The 14462-nt window shown below is 45.7% G+C and overlaps 3 protein-coding genes across 7 annotated transcripts in view; 1 reads left to right on the top strand and 2 right to left on the bottom strand.

Annotated features, from left to right (window-relative positions):
- Window positions 1-10075, top strand: part of CLUAP1 (clusterin associated protein 1) — a 41428-nt gene extending 31353 nt beyond the window's left edge. For 2 of the 3 annotated variants that reach the window (XM_066382703.1, XM_066382705.1), the window contains 3 exons: window positions 2736-2843; window positions 5473-5528; window positions 9004-10070. In XM_066382703.1, the coding sequence (XP_066238800.1) occupies window positions 2736-2843; window positions 5473-5528; window positions 9004-9150 (311 nt within the window). In that variant the 3' untranslated portion in view covers window positions 9151-10070. Of the gene's footprint in view, window positions 1-2735; window positions 2844-5472; window positions 5529-9003 lie in introns of all 3 variants that reach the window. The other variant, XM_066382704.1, reaches the window with a different exon arrangement.
- Window positions 1-14462, bottom strand: part of TRAP1 (TNF receptor associated protein 1) — a 197228-nt gene that overhangs the window by 51381 nt on the left and 131385 nt on the right. The gene's annotated exons all lie outside the window — the stretch shown is intronic.
- NLRC3 (NLR family CARD domain containing 3) overlaps window positions 10260-14462 on the bottom strand; it is a 32983-nt gene continuing 28780 nt past the window's right edge. For all 3 annotated transcript variants that reach the window (XM_066382700.1, XM_066382701.1, XM_066382702.1), the window contains exons 19-20: window positions 14237-14320; window positions 10260-13925 (exon numbers count right to left, since the gene is read on the bottom strand). In XM_066382700.1, coding sequence (XP_066238797.1) covers window positions 13835-13925; window positions 14237-14320 — 175 coding nt within the window. In that variant the 3' untranslated portion in view covers window positions 10260-13834. The remainder of the gene's footprint in view (window positions 13926-14236; window positions 14321-14462) is intronic.

Genomic DNA, 14462 nt, shown 5'->3' with positions numbered 1-14462 from the left:
ATTCCAAGGGCCTCTCTAGCCAAAGCAGCCCCTCACCTTTATGATTCCAGGTCAGCCAGGAGAGCCCGAAGCCACAGTAAGTCGTGTGTGGGGTTTATCTCCTCCTGGGAGGCTTGGCACAGGTAGAGCTCTGGTTGGTTGGCTGCATCCAGTTCTGCCCCAGGCCCACACATTAAGACCTTTCTCATTTTGCCCTGTTCTTCTGACCTCAGACTTTCATTAGCAATCCATAGGTTTGGGATCTCTTGAAGGACAAAAATTCTTAGAAGAATGTGTGATTTAATTTTTTTAGAAATATTTCCAGTTTAAACCAACTTAATGAAGAATAGCACTTAATTAGCTTCAAGTGGACAAAGGAGTTAAGAAAATATTTATAAAGGACCATTCTCATTTTTACTCATCCTAATGTTCTTAAGATGACCTGTCTGTCTGTCTCCCTCCCTCCCTCCCTCCCCCCTCCCTCTTTTCCTCCCTCCCTCCCTTCCTCTTTTCCTCCCTCCCTCCCTTCCTCTTTCCCTCCTTTCCTTCCTTCCTCTTTTTTTAAAGATTTTATTTATTGATTTTAGAGGAGTGTGAGGGGAGAAGCAGGAAGCGTCAACTCGGAGTAGCTGCTTTTGTATGTGCTTTGATCGGGCAGGCCCGGGGTCTTGAACTAGCAACATCAGCACTCCAGGTCGACGCTTTATCCACTGTGCCACCACAGGCCAGGCTGTACAAAGTTTTAATTAAGTCCAGTTTATCAATTTTGTTGTTGTTACTTGTGCTTTTAGTGTTATATCTAAGTAAAAACCCTGCCTAATTCAGAGTTACCAAGGATGATTCGTATGTTTTCTTCTAGGAGTTTTATAGTTTTAACTCTTACAGTTAGGACTCTGATCCATTTTGAGTTAATTTTTGTATATACTGTGAAGTAAGGCGCCAATTTCATTCTTTTGCATTTGTCTCTCCACTTGTCCCAGCACCATTTGTTGGAAAGACTATTCTTTTTTGTTGAATTATACCAGCACCACTGTCTGCTTTACTTAATTTTAACATGTTACTGAAAACTCAGCGATTTCAGTGTCACCATGCATTAGCTTTGGTTTACCTGCTTAATCTTCAGTGTATTGCTTTGAGTTGTCAGAAGAGATCATGTTGAACCTGAAATCTCTGTTTTAATGCTGTTTTAGAATTCATGATACCATTGATATGTGTTGCATTGGTTACGGATTTAATGTCACAATTTTTCTGGGTGAAGAAAAAAGTGAACTAAGCTGAACAGTGATTTTGTTTTGTAGTCATTAATTCATGTCAGTATTTAACTATACTCTCTGTAAGGGCTTTTGTAAGGTGGTGGTTTTCAGAGTGATTGTGTTGGAGTCTTGGAGGATGCTCTTCCTGACCCTCCGGCTGCCAGGTCTGCCCCTCTGTGCTGTGGACACAGCTCTTCTCTCCATGGCCAAGGAAAGCAGGAAGCTTTCCTCGGTGCCCAGCTGGACACAGCTGCCATCCCATCACCCTCCTAGATCAAAGCCTTTCTCGGTGAATACTTGCTATCCTTCCAGACTGACTTAGGAGTCAGTGATCAGAGCAACTGCACACTCCTCCAGTTCCATCCTTAACCCAGTCATCCGGGGCTGGGCACTGAGCTTTCCTCCCGCCGTGGAAGCTCTGGCTCCGTGGGTTTCCATTAGGACACACTCAGCCTGCTCAGAACTCCAGGAGAGTATTTAAGAAATTAATGAAAAAGGCGATGGAATTGAGAATGACCTTTCTTTATACATCCTTAAAATGGAATTTTCTCCAGTAAAGGAGCTCTTGAGCAGCAGCCCTCAGCGCAGTCCCCAGTTCCCACCCTTCTCTGGCCGGCCCTGTCAGGCCCTTCGTAGCCTGGTCCCCTCACCTGCAGTCTTGTTTCCGTGCAGTCACTGACCTTTGCGGTGGGGCATTCTCCATCTTTGTTATCTTCAAGGAGCTTGAGTTCTGCTAACACTGCCTAAGACTGAACAGAAAATGTTTTTTTCCCTCCAACTAACAAGAACTCCCAGCTGCCCTGACAACTGGCTGTTCGATTGTTCCTTGTCCCGTCTCACGTGCTGGAATAGTGTTTCTATCTCGTATCTTTGACCCACTTTTTTCTAGCCTTGGAAAGTTTTTTTTTAATTTCTTTTATTAGAACAAGTAAATATTTACAAAGGAGATTCAAGTGTGGTATTCATTACAGCATGAAGAGATACAGAGTGAAAATCAATTATTCTAAAGGATATTAAGTATTTCGACAATTTTTTTTTTACTTCCTTACAGTTTAATCAAGAACTCATTCTTATAAACCCAACTCAAGTCAATGAGTCATAAAATAACCTTTTAAAGGTTAGTTACCTTTGTCAGCCACTACATTTTTGGCAATTTTTAAAATTGAATTTATTGGGGTGACACTGATTAACAAGATCATATAGGTTTCAGTGAACAATTCTACAACACAGCTTCTGTACTCCATATTGTGTGTTCCCCCTGCCCCAGAGAAATTGTTTTTTAGAAAAAACGACCTATTGTCTGCACTCACTCTTTGCTAAGTACCGGCAAATCCCGAGAGGCCCATAAACTCGAACGCATCAAGGGAAAGGCTGAGAGGTGCAGATCCTGTACGAGCGCCTTGCTGGACAGACTGTTCGGGAAGTAATGGTGGACCCTCCGCACACAGCCGGTTTTTAGTTGTTCTGTTCTGTTTTGTTTTTGCTTACTTGTGTTCCTGCCAGGTAATGATGACTCAGACATTGACATCCAGGAGGATGGTGAATCTGACAGTGAACTGGAAGAGAGACGGCTGTCCAAGCTGCGGACAGCCATAGAGGTGCTCATGCAAGGTACCACGGCCCCTTTCACTCGCCCTCCTCCCCGGCCTGACCACGGCCAGGCCCGGGTCAGGGCTCCTCGGTATCAAGGCCCAGAGCACACTGTGAAGTGGCCCTGCTCCAGGGTTTATCCTGCCCTGTTTATCAGGATGCGGCTCGGAGCTGCTCGGGGGTCATCCTCGTCACTAGTGCTCTTACCTGTGGTCCCAAGAACGGTCGGTTCTTATCTGAGGTCTGGTGTTTCTCACAGAGGTCACAGGAACACACTGCCTCTGCCGCTGCACTATATTTTGCCCTTTTTGAGTCCAAACTGCTCAGTGTAGTTACATACCTTATGGTCAGAGAATTAATGTACAAAAAAGGACTTACCCAAGCTTCTCTGCCTTTTATTTTTAAAATTTTTTTATTTTTTATTTTCCTGAAGTGAGAAGTGGGGAGGCAGAGAGACAGACTCCCTCATGCGCCTGACCAGGATCCACCCGGCACGCCTACCAGGGAGCGATGCTCTGCCCATCTGGGGCACTGCTTGGTTGCCACGCGGAGGCTGCGGAGCCATCCTCAGAGCCTTGGCTGCGGGAGGGGAAGAGAGAGAGCTAGAGGAAGGAGAGGGGGAAGGGTGGAGAAGCAGATGGGCGCTTCTCCTGTGTGCCCTGGCTGGGAATTGAACCTGTAATTTCCAAAGGCCAGGCCAACACTCTACCGCTGAGCCATCCAGCCAGGGCTGACTTCTCTGCCTTTTAAAAGTGTTATTCTAATTGATACTTTCTCATTGCAACAGATTTAAGCAATGAAATATGTGGAGCAAATCTGGTTTTGGGGTCTTCCTCATGTCCCACTCCCCACCTTAGGTCATGGCCAGTGGCCAAAGGGTGTGTCTTTCCAAATTGCCTTTACTCACACATACTCAAACATGGACACCAGGATCACCTAAAGTGTTTGTTAACCTGAATGTGACCAGACTGTGTATGGTTCTGCAATCTGCTTTTTAAAAAATATTTTAAATATGTTTAACTGTTTCCAAGTCAGTAAAATATAGATCTGCTTGCTTCTTTTTGATAGTTGTATAGTATTCCATAGTATGGCTATACCTGTAATTTCCTTGGGCATTCCCATAATGGTAGATACTTATGTTACTTCTGCTCTTTTCTTTGTAGATGATGCACTTTTCTGCATATCAGCAGGTGTGTCGTTAGGCTGTATTATTAAAAGTGGAATTCTTAGGTCAAAGGTTATGTAAAGTCTGATAGATAGCACTAAGTTGCTCTATACTTGTCTTTAAAAACATTTCTTACCTACCACTTAATTTTTTCAGCTCAGTTTCATTTTTATATACATAATAAATTTAAGTGGTTAAATCATCTTTCTTTCATCATTTCCCGTTAACTTTTGTTGTTAACTGCTTTCTCTTATTCTAGGTCCAGCTGTATTTATTTATTAAATTTTGCTTTTTACATGGGATAATTAGATGCTCTGATATCCTTTTTCTTCCTTTTATTTTTTAACAGCTTCATGACATCAGTAGAGGTTAGAGCAGGGGTCCCCAAACTTTTTACACAGGGGGCCAGTTCACTGTCCCTCAGACCGTTGGAGGGCTGGACTATAAAAAAAACTATGAACAAATTCCTATGCACGCTGCACATATCTTATTTTAAAGTAAAAAAACAAAACGGGAACAAATACAATATTTAAAATAAAAGTAAATTTAAATCAACAAACTGACCAATATTTCAGTGGGAACTATGCTCCTCTCACTGACCACCAATGAAAGAGGTGCCCTTCCAGAAGTGCGGTGGGGGCCGGATAAATGGCCTCAGGGGGCCGCATGTGGCCCGCGGGCTGTAGTTTGGGGATCCCTGGGTTAGAGGTTATGACTCTCATTCTACATATGGATGTCCAGGCTCTAAAAAGTCATATGATTAGTTCATTGGAATGGCACTGGTGCCCCTAAATTCGACTGCTGACCACTCACTACAGACATGAAACAGCACAAGATCTGCACTTTTTCTGACCCAAGGAAAGTTTCCATAACTCGCTCTGAGACGTCACATCCAGGCCTGTCCTGAGTAAGCGCCTCTCTGAGCGGCCCTTACTGCCTCTCTCCCGAGGCCGGGACCTGGGGCCATGGGTGCTTCTCAGCCTTCAGGTGCTCTGTCTCTACCCAGTGAAGGACGCTTCCTGAGTTTCTGTAGAAGTCACATCTAAACAACATCAACTTTTAGAGGAGGAATGGAGAATCATTTAGATATGATGATATTTTGAAAGATGAACTCTTGTGATACTTAAACTTTTTTCTGTTTGAAACTCAGACACAGATGCAGGTACAGGTGACCCGAGTCCATAAAGGGAAAGTGTATTCTTTCTTCCACACACAGCAGACCTGTTCTGTGTGCACACTAACAATGGGGTTCACAGGATACATCTTCGCTTTCTGATTTCTGATTCGTGCTTACATTTCACTGCCTGTTGCCTTGTTCCATTGTGGAAATGCAGAACACTTATTCCCATTTGTCGACAGGTCTGATTAGTTGGATGCTACTTGAGTAAACTTTTATACTTTTCCCAGTTTTCTAAAGGGAAACCAATCTTGAATGCCGTTTCCTGCCTTACTTTTTGCATTTCTTCATGCTTTTGTTCTCCCCAGGAAGACCTAGCAAACGCGTCGTGGGCACAATGCAAGATGGAAACTTGGACGACGACGTGAGTCCTGCCCGCCCCGTTAGCAGCGGTGTTCTGCTTGGTCCAAGGCTGGCCTCGGGGGGATTAGCCAGGAGCTAAGCACGTCTGCGCAGCCCGGCTCGGGTCGCAGCTTCTCCACCTGCCTCATCACTCGGTTTGTGGCCGAGTGTAGCCGTCCAAGGAGCTGAACTCTCCTTTCTGCTTGTTGATGGCTTATTTCTTTTCTTTCAAATGAATCTGCTTGCCCTACCTTTTTTTCCCTTCTCATGGTCTGTCTATTCTCACTTTCCAAAGATGGCAGGAACACCAGCTCTGTTAGGTAAATGCAAGACTTCCAGCTCCAAGAAGCGGGTTGGTTTTCTTTTCACCTCCCCCGTTTGTGAGTGTGCTGTGTGCTGGCTCCGGGCCAGCGGAGAGCCTTCCCCAGGCGCCATGCCTGTCTCCTGGGAGCAAGCCCTCAGAGCGGGTCCCACGGAACGGTGAAGTTTCCTAAAGATGCCTGTGCCAAGGGGGAAGAGTGAGCACTGAGCCCAGAGACAAGGAGGGCTGTGGCTGGGGAGTCGCCTGGCCCTTGAACCCTGGCCGGGAAAGGAAGGGGTGCTGCGGGCTGGGGTGAGGACCGGCCCTCGCTTCGGCTCCATCGTGAGCGGGAACGTGAAAGGAGGTGCTCCCAAGACCACAGCCTGGGGAGGCTGACCATCATTAAGTGCATAATGACTGGAAAGTAAACGGAGTGGGGACACAAGGGGCCCTGCTGGCTCCAGCTCTCAGCCTCTTCATCCATCACTCCGGGCCTGCCTCCTTCGTTGTGGTCCCTGGCAGCATTGTGAGTCCCAGGAGGCAGAGGGGGACAAGACTGACACCAATCACAGAGCTCCCCATCAGGTTGAATGTCACGAGTGTCTACCGTGTGGCACTAGTGGCTACACAGAGAGGGAGCGTGGGCCTTAATGTTCTTGTACAAAAGGTCCGTTTATTTAGTACCAGCAGTGTGTACTGTCAGAAATTCACAGGAGGAAGAGGTCACTCAGGTGTGCTGGGCAAGATGCACAGAGAAGGCAGCCTTAAACACACAGAAAATGTCTTTAGAGAAGCAGAGAATCCACCACAAATTTAACAAGGTAGGGGATGGATGGTTCAACAGCTTCAATTCATCGTCTTATTCAACACAGAAGTCAGGAGAGTCTGGCACGGCCCCCGGGGACGCCTGGTGACGCCTGGAGAGCACTGGCTGGCCTCTTTTCTCAGGATTTGCTTGATCATTTGTACAGCTTTCTACTTTTCAGAGCAAATGCACGATTGTAGCTCAAGTCTCCTTCGTGCCTGTTGTGCTTGTTTATTTTAGGGAGGCTGTTTTCACGCACCACCCTTGAGGGGTGGGAGTCCATCCTCCGTGTGTTCACTCAGTCACTGGCAGATGTTGTTTGAGTGCCTGTACCTGCCTGGCACTGCTGTGGATTGTGGGGAGCACAGCGGTGAATAGAACACGGTCCCTGCCTTTATGGAGTTTATAGTCCAGTAGCAGTGAGGCAGCTCCGTCAGGGCTCATGGTAGTAAGAAAAATAAAGTAGGCTCAGGAACAGAGTGACAAGGATGAGGAATGCCTTTTGATTGTTCAGGGAAGACCTCTGATAAGGTGATGATTGGGCAGAAGCCTGAATGGAAGGAGGGACATGGTGCTAGGGAGGTAGGGAGCAGCACTCTGGTGACAGGAAGTGTGGTTTCTGCATTCGAGGACCAGAGGTGATAGCATGGCTGGAATGGAATGAACTGGGGACAGGAGCAGCAGGAGAGGCAGTAGGGACCGTGCAGAGCTTTGCAGCAGGTGACAAGGACTTGGCATTTTCTCTTAGTACAATGGGAAGGTGCTGGAGAATCCTGAGCCCGGGGTGCAAGAGCTGACGCACATTTAAGAGAGCCCAGCGAGCCTGACCTGTGGTGGCGCAGTGGATAAAGTGTCAACCTGGAATGCTGAGGTCACCGGTTTGAAACCCTGGGCTTGCCTGGTCAAGGCACATATGGGAGTTGATGCTTCCAGCTCCTCCCCCCTTCTCTCTCTCTGTCTCTCTCTCTCCCTCTGTCTCTCCTCTCTAAAAATGAATTTTTAAAAAAATTAAAAAAAAAAAAAAGAGAGAGCCCAGCGAGGAGGCATTTGCGCAGTCAGCTCCAAGGCGATGGTGGCGGTGGCGTAGCCTTGGTGGGAGCAGTGGAGGTGGGAGATTCTGAACATGCTCCTAAGCTAACCTGGACACAGGATGTTAGAGAAAATGAAGGGTGCCTTGCTTGTGGCATAATCAGCCAAAAGGACCGTTTTCGTCTCCTGAGCTGGGGCGGATCTGAGGAAGGGCCTTGGAGAGCAGATGGAGAGTTTGGATTTTGGACGTTCTACGTGTGACTTGCCTGCTAGATGTGCATATGCTGGTGCTCAGTTGAAATTCAAGTCTAGAGGTCAAAATAATGTCTGGGCTAGAGATTGGGGGAGACATCCCTATCTAGGTGACCCGGAAGCACAAGGATACATGTGATTACTTGGGGGGAGAGGAGAGGAGAGGAGAGGAGGCCTAAGGCTCCACCCCAAGCCCACATTGTGGAGGTCGGAGAGATGAAGAGGGTTGGGCAGATGAGACAAGGCACAGGAGTGAGGTGAGGTGAGGTGAGAACCCGGGGACAAGGATGCCCTGGAGGGCAGGAGAGTGTGTGTCAGGGAAGGAGGAGCCGTAGGTCCAGCAGGAAGATGGAGAATTACCCGTTGGATTTGCACTCACTGAACATGTCAGTCTGACAAGAGCCGTTTGGGGGTATTGGTAGGTGAGAGCCCACCTGGAGTGTGCGGTGAGGTGGGAACAAGTCGGGCCGGTGAGTTCAAAACTCACTCAAGGAGTTTTGTTGTAAGGGGAAGAGAGAAACGGCAGAGGAGCTGGAGAGGAAGGGAGGATTAAATTTTGAGGTTTTATTGTTTAGGTAGAGTGACCAGTGAACCTGGTTTACTTGGGATACAGGACCTGCCGTTTTAAAACCTGGCTGGTCACCCTAGATCTAGATGATGGAGAGTGTTTCTTTTATTTTGCTCTTTACACCTGTTTCCTGTGTGGCTTTCCATCCCCTATTTATCAAAAAACAAAATAAGCTCTCCTCCTCTCTCCAAGCCCCCTCTCTCCTTGCTACGCATCGGTGGCTCTGGGCCACCAGGAGCAAAGCAGCATCCATGAGCCTCGGGCAGGTCTGGCGTTCCCGAGACATCAGTGGGAGGCCAGCCCTACGGCTCCAATCTTGATGGCATGTTCGTATTTGAAGGTTACCCGTTAGAAGATACATTGATCTCTATATGCCAGCCAGCAATATCTAGATGTAGGTCCATTTTTATGTCGCCACAGCCTGACTGCTACTCTGTTGCTAGTTTTTGAACTACTAGTAAAATAGTGAGGCAGGGTCTTGCCGACACGGTGTCAGGAATGAGATGAGACCCTCAATTGTATTTGCTGTCTTTTTCCCATAGGAAGACTCCGAGGACAGTGAGATTGACCTGGAAGATGATGAAGAAGACGACGATTTGGAAGATGAGAGCATTGCTCTCTCTCCAGCCAGACCCAGTCGAAGGGTCCGGAAACCTGAGCCCCTGGAGGACAGTGACAATGACTTCTGACCTTCTGACCAAGGCACCCGTGCAGATGAAAACCCTCTGGAGGACAGTGAATGACTTCTGACCTTCTGACCAAGGCACCCGTGCAGATGAAAACCCTCAGACTGTAGGTAAATGGTAATTTAGAAGGTTAGAAAGGAAGCATGCTTGGTCCACTAAACCATCTGGACTCACTGTTCATGAAGGTATGACCTGTTTTTGCTTCTGCTTCCTATGTGTTACTCCGTGAAGCTTAAACAAGAACCTGAACACACCCCAAAGATGATTTGTTCCGGCCTTATTTATCTCCTGAAACTTGGGAAATGCGTGTATTCCTAGTGATTCACATCCATAGGACAAGAACTCAAGGAGAAATACACTAAGTTTCTGTATAAGTTTTGATTATTGTCACATATATCATCTAAGAGTCAGTAGGACAAATCTGGGGCTGGAACTGCGTACAAGGACTCATTTTACAAATTAGTATCGGACTATTAATCACTTGTACAATACAATTTAAAGGCTTTTAATTCTAGCCTTTATTTCATTTTTTAGTCTTTTTTTTCTTCTGCATGCTCACAATACCAAGCTTTAACTGTATTTTACTGAAATTTTCTGAATGGAAGTAAGCTTTGGAAATCAGGCAACAGAGGGTGCTCCAGGTGATAAATAATCCATTTTCTCTCAGACGGTAACATTCCTTCTTAGGAAAGCAACTTAAGAAAAAGTGTCAGTACAGATTTGCGTTTCTGACTTAAAAAATAAACCAGAATGGATTCAAATGGAGTAACACTAGAATTTTCCATTGTGAAGAGAAGTGACAGGTGGTGTTTTTTGTTTGTCTTTTTTTGAAAGCACAAAACAGTTTTTATTTGTTTTTCAATTATAGAGTCAAGACTTCTGAAGTTACTTTTCTTAAGTGTACTTCCATATTTTTATATTATTAAATAATTTTTACTTGAGAGTATAATTATTTTATTTGCACCGATAACTAATACTTACTTGAAGGAAGTTCACAGGTTAATATGGTACGTGTAAACTTTAGGACACCATGTGACAGTTATTTCTATCTTTTCCTAAATTTTATGTATGAGATTACCCCTTTTGTAAAACATTCAACACTCAATTCATCAGTAAGTTGAGATGTGTCATGTCTGAAACAGTAAGCTAAATGAGAAATAGGTGTGTTTGGGGGCCTTGCTAACCACCTCAGACGCCATGGCCTCTCAGATGCAAAAGAGTCACTGTATCTTTTTTTTTTTTTTTTAAGTTCAGAGAGACAGGCTCCCGCATATGCCTGATTGGGATCCACCCAGCAAGCCCACTAGGGGCGATGCTCTGCCCATCTGAAGCATTGCTCTGTTGCAACTGGAGCCATTCTAGCACCTGAGGCAGAGGCCATGGAACCATCCTCAGCACCCGGGCCAACTTTGCTCCAATGGAGCCTTGGCTGTGGGAGGGGAAGAGAGAGACAGAGAGGAAGGAGAGGGGGAAGAGGAGAGAAGCAGATGGGCGCTTCTCCTGTGTGCCCTGGCTGGGAATCAAACCCGGGACTCCTGTACACCAGGCCAATGCTCTACCACTGAGCCAACCTGCCAGAGCCTACACCTGGATTTCTATAGTGTCTATTGTAAATATGCCCAAAACTGTTTTCTGGACTTGGGCCCAGAGCACTGAGGCATTTTCTCAGAAGATGGGCCAAAATAACCTTAGAATAAAGGATGGCTGATCCTGGCTAACGAAGCTTAAAATCAAGTATTTATCCAAGTATTTCTAAGTAATTCTGTTCCAGAATAAAGCTCAAGAGTATTTTAAGGAATATAAAAATAGCATCCAGAAAGAAAATTCCCAATGTCTGGTGTCCAGTAAAAAAATACAAGGCATGAGGACACTGCAGCTCTGAAGGCAGCCCGGATATCCTCGGAGAGCACCCGGGAGAAATCCTCGGAGAGCACCCGGGAGAAATCCTCGGAGAGCACCCCGGGAGAAACACACTCGACCACTGCCATCCTCCAGCTCCCCGACTGCCCGTCAGCCGTGAAGAAGACAGATTACAGTACACTTGGGTTCATTGTGGACGGTGAGGCCAACAGGAAGCAGATCAAACAAGCTGTGAAGAAGCTCTGTGGTATTGACGAGGCCAATATCAACTTAATCAGGCCTGATGGAGAGAAGAAAGCATGTGTTCTACTGGCTCCTGACTAGGCTGCTTTGGATATTGCCAATACAATTGAGATCATCTAAATCGAGTCCAGCTGGCTAATCCTAAATATAAAACATTTTCACTGTAGCCCTGGCCAGGTAGCTCAGTTGGTTAGAGTGTCATCCTGATACGCCAAGATTGTAGGTTTAATCCCTGGTCAGGGCACAGACAAGAATTAATGGAAGAATAAATAAGTGGAGCAACAAATTGATCTCTCTTTCTCTCCCCTCTCCTTTTCTCTCCCTAAAAGTCAATTAAAATTTTTTCTCACTGTAAAAAAAAATTACCAGGTACCTGTATAATGAAAAAAATCAAGAAATGACCCAGAAATGATCGGTAATAAAATTAGTAGAAAACGACATTTAACAGTTATAACTATATTTCATATAGTCAGGTGGTAGCGTAAAACATGAGTAATATTAAGGCGAGATATGGAAAATCTAAAGAAATGGACAATATTAAGAAAGCCTCAAACAAAACTAGAGAGTAAAAAGAATGAGATGAAACCATACAAACTGGCATTAAGAGCAGATCAGACACTGCATAAAAAAAATTACTGATCCAGAAGACATAGCAATAGAAACTGCTCCCCTGAAAAAAAAAAAAGACAGATTTCACTGTGCTGATTTATTAGTTTATTGTCTCTGCTCCAAATCCACCTTTTGGCCTGCTCTGTTGTAATGGTGCTATCGTTTGTAATCTCTCCTTTGTCAGCCAGCAAGATGTTAGACTTGTCAGTAGAGGGTGCTGGAGAGACTCTGGAGAAAGTAGGGGCTTTCCTTCCAATTCTAGTGTAGCGGGCTCTCGGAGTCCCTGAGAGCACACTTTCTCCGCTCTCCTGACCTCCCAGGTTTCTCCAGTGCCAGGTTCCTGCATGGCACAGCTTTCTTCAGGATTTAGCTACTGCAGCTTTTCTTCTGTGGAGTTCTCAGTTCAGCCAGATACTGCAAACCAGAAGACTGTACATAGCAACATCTTGAAAGTACCAAAAGAAAAACGGACGATACCCAGCAAAAATATCTTTAAAAAAATAATCCAATAAATACTACGTATGACCCGTGGTCAAATGTCATCAATTTCCAAATAATGTGCTTTATGGCTGATTTTATTCCCTCCAGTCTTGGATCCAGTCGAAAATCTTGCATTAAGTTATGTCTCTTTAATTTCCTTCAGTTTAAAACAGTCCCCAGCCTTTTTTATTTTTCATGACATTCACATTTTTGAAGAGGTCAGTCTAGTTTTTGTTTTTGTTTTTTACAGAATGCCCCTCAGTTTTCTTCATGATTAGATTCAGGTAAACCTTTTTTGGCAAGGAAACGACATCAGTGATATGTCCTTCTCAGTGCCTCACGTCTGGGTCTCATGTCCATCTGTCCCACTATTGGTGACATTAAGTTTAATCACTTTGTTAAGACAACATTTATAAGGTTTCTGTAAGATACCTTCTAAGTACCCTTAGTGGGGTGATAATTTTGAGACTGTGGATATCTTCTTCCTCAATTGGCTTTCATCCATGGTTTTAGTGACCCGTGATGAGTCTTGCCTGAATACACATTTTTAAAGAAACATCTGGAACAACAGTGCTTCCTGTTCAAATTTTGAAATGATAATTTATAATCTTTATAAGCATCTTCCTTGCTTATTTGGTATCCATTTGGGATCTTAACCCTTTCAACACAGACATCGGAGGGAATTTATGCCACACAGAAGCTCAGCGTGGCTCGCCTTCCGGGGGAAGCTGTAGCCAGAGTAGTGCTTTGGAAGCCCAGTATGAAATACATTAAGGCATCGACATTTACTGTGCTGTTGACAGTGTGCCAGACATAATCCGCCTCTGAGAGAGTTTGTAATGGATAAAAGAATGGCGAAAACCTTGGGAAAAAATTTTTTTTCATTTCTGTCTCCAGAATTCTGTAAATAAAGCCTTTCTTTTTCTTCTTTTTAAAGCCTTTATTTTTCTTCAAAAAAATTCCATTTTTTTTCCATATCTTTAAGGATCATACTTCTAAAACTTTCTTTTCTTCTTGGGAAAAGAGAGGTCCTCTCTATCAACATTGCCACATTGATACTCAAAATGGGCCGGAATATGGCTACTCATTTCAGAGGAAGGGGATTGATTTTAACCAGATGAGTGGAAAAAGGAAGTAATAAAACAAACGTTGGGGGGAGATGCATGAAGACCCCAACGTATGAATAAGCTCAGACCAGCTTCTTACTTGCCGAGCATAGGGCCTAAGTCCTGGGTCCCTTGGGGGAAGACCCTCTCCTCTGTGTGCCATACCGGAGTGTCTGTCTCACCCTGCCTAGACAGACCCTGGGCCAGGGGAGGTGCTCGTGACCTCTGGCAGCATCTTTCCTACCTCTTTGCAGGGTACTAGCTCGCGTGCAGGTCACCGTCATTGTGAGATCACAGGAAGTCACCCTGGAAAGTGGTCGTTTTGTTTGGAGGCTTCCAGCTGCGTCTCTGCCCGTCCACTTTCCCAGTCCACCAGGAACTTGCTTTGCTCACATTTCAACAGTGCACGAGGGAGCATTGGACTTGATAGCCTCTGAGATCATCCTGGCACCAGATTCGCCAATGTGGTTTCCCTGGAGACTGGAAGAGAAGGAGTGGGACAAGTTGAGAACTTGGTGAAGGACTGGAGGCCTACCGGCTCTCTGTAGTAAAGAGCAGGAGGTTCACTGCAGGGAATGCAGAGCTCTGGGTGAAACCTTTGTGCTCCCGGGGCCCCTCCCACGGACAAGGCTTTGAATGACTCTAACACCGAGGTTTTCCCCACAGCTGCGGAGGGGCCTGGGAGTTGGCTGGCTCTGAGACTTGGGCCAAAGGTAGGGCCCGACCTGGGAGCAGTTCTAAGGGTGAGAGAGAATGACAGGAATGGGCAGGTCCTGCTGAGACCCACTCACTTGATATGCTGGATCCTGTGGTTTCCAGACAGTGCGGTGGCAATGCATATCACCCCATCCATCCCCAAGGAATTCTCTTGAAGACTAGGCAGAGAAAAGATGGAGACACCACAGTGAGCCATTCAGGACAGAAGAATACATCCCAGGTAGCAGCACTGCATTCTGTTGGGGCGGGGGGCAGTTCTGGAGCTGATTTGTCCACAAGTGCCATAGCAACAGCGCGGTG

This window comes from Saccopteryx leptura, chromosome 4 (assembly GCF_036850995.1).
Source record: "Saccopteryx leptura isolate mSacLep1 chromosome 4, mSacLep1_pri_phased_curated, whole genome shotgun sequence".
Classification (NCBI taxonomy): Eukaryota; Metazoa; Chordata; class Mammalia; order Chiroptera; family Emballonuridae; genus Saccopteryx; species Saccopteryx leptura.
The sequence above is the reverse complement of the archived record's forward strand: the minus strand, read 5'-3'. Positions and strand labels throughout refer to the sequence as shown.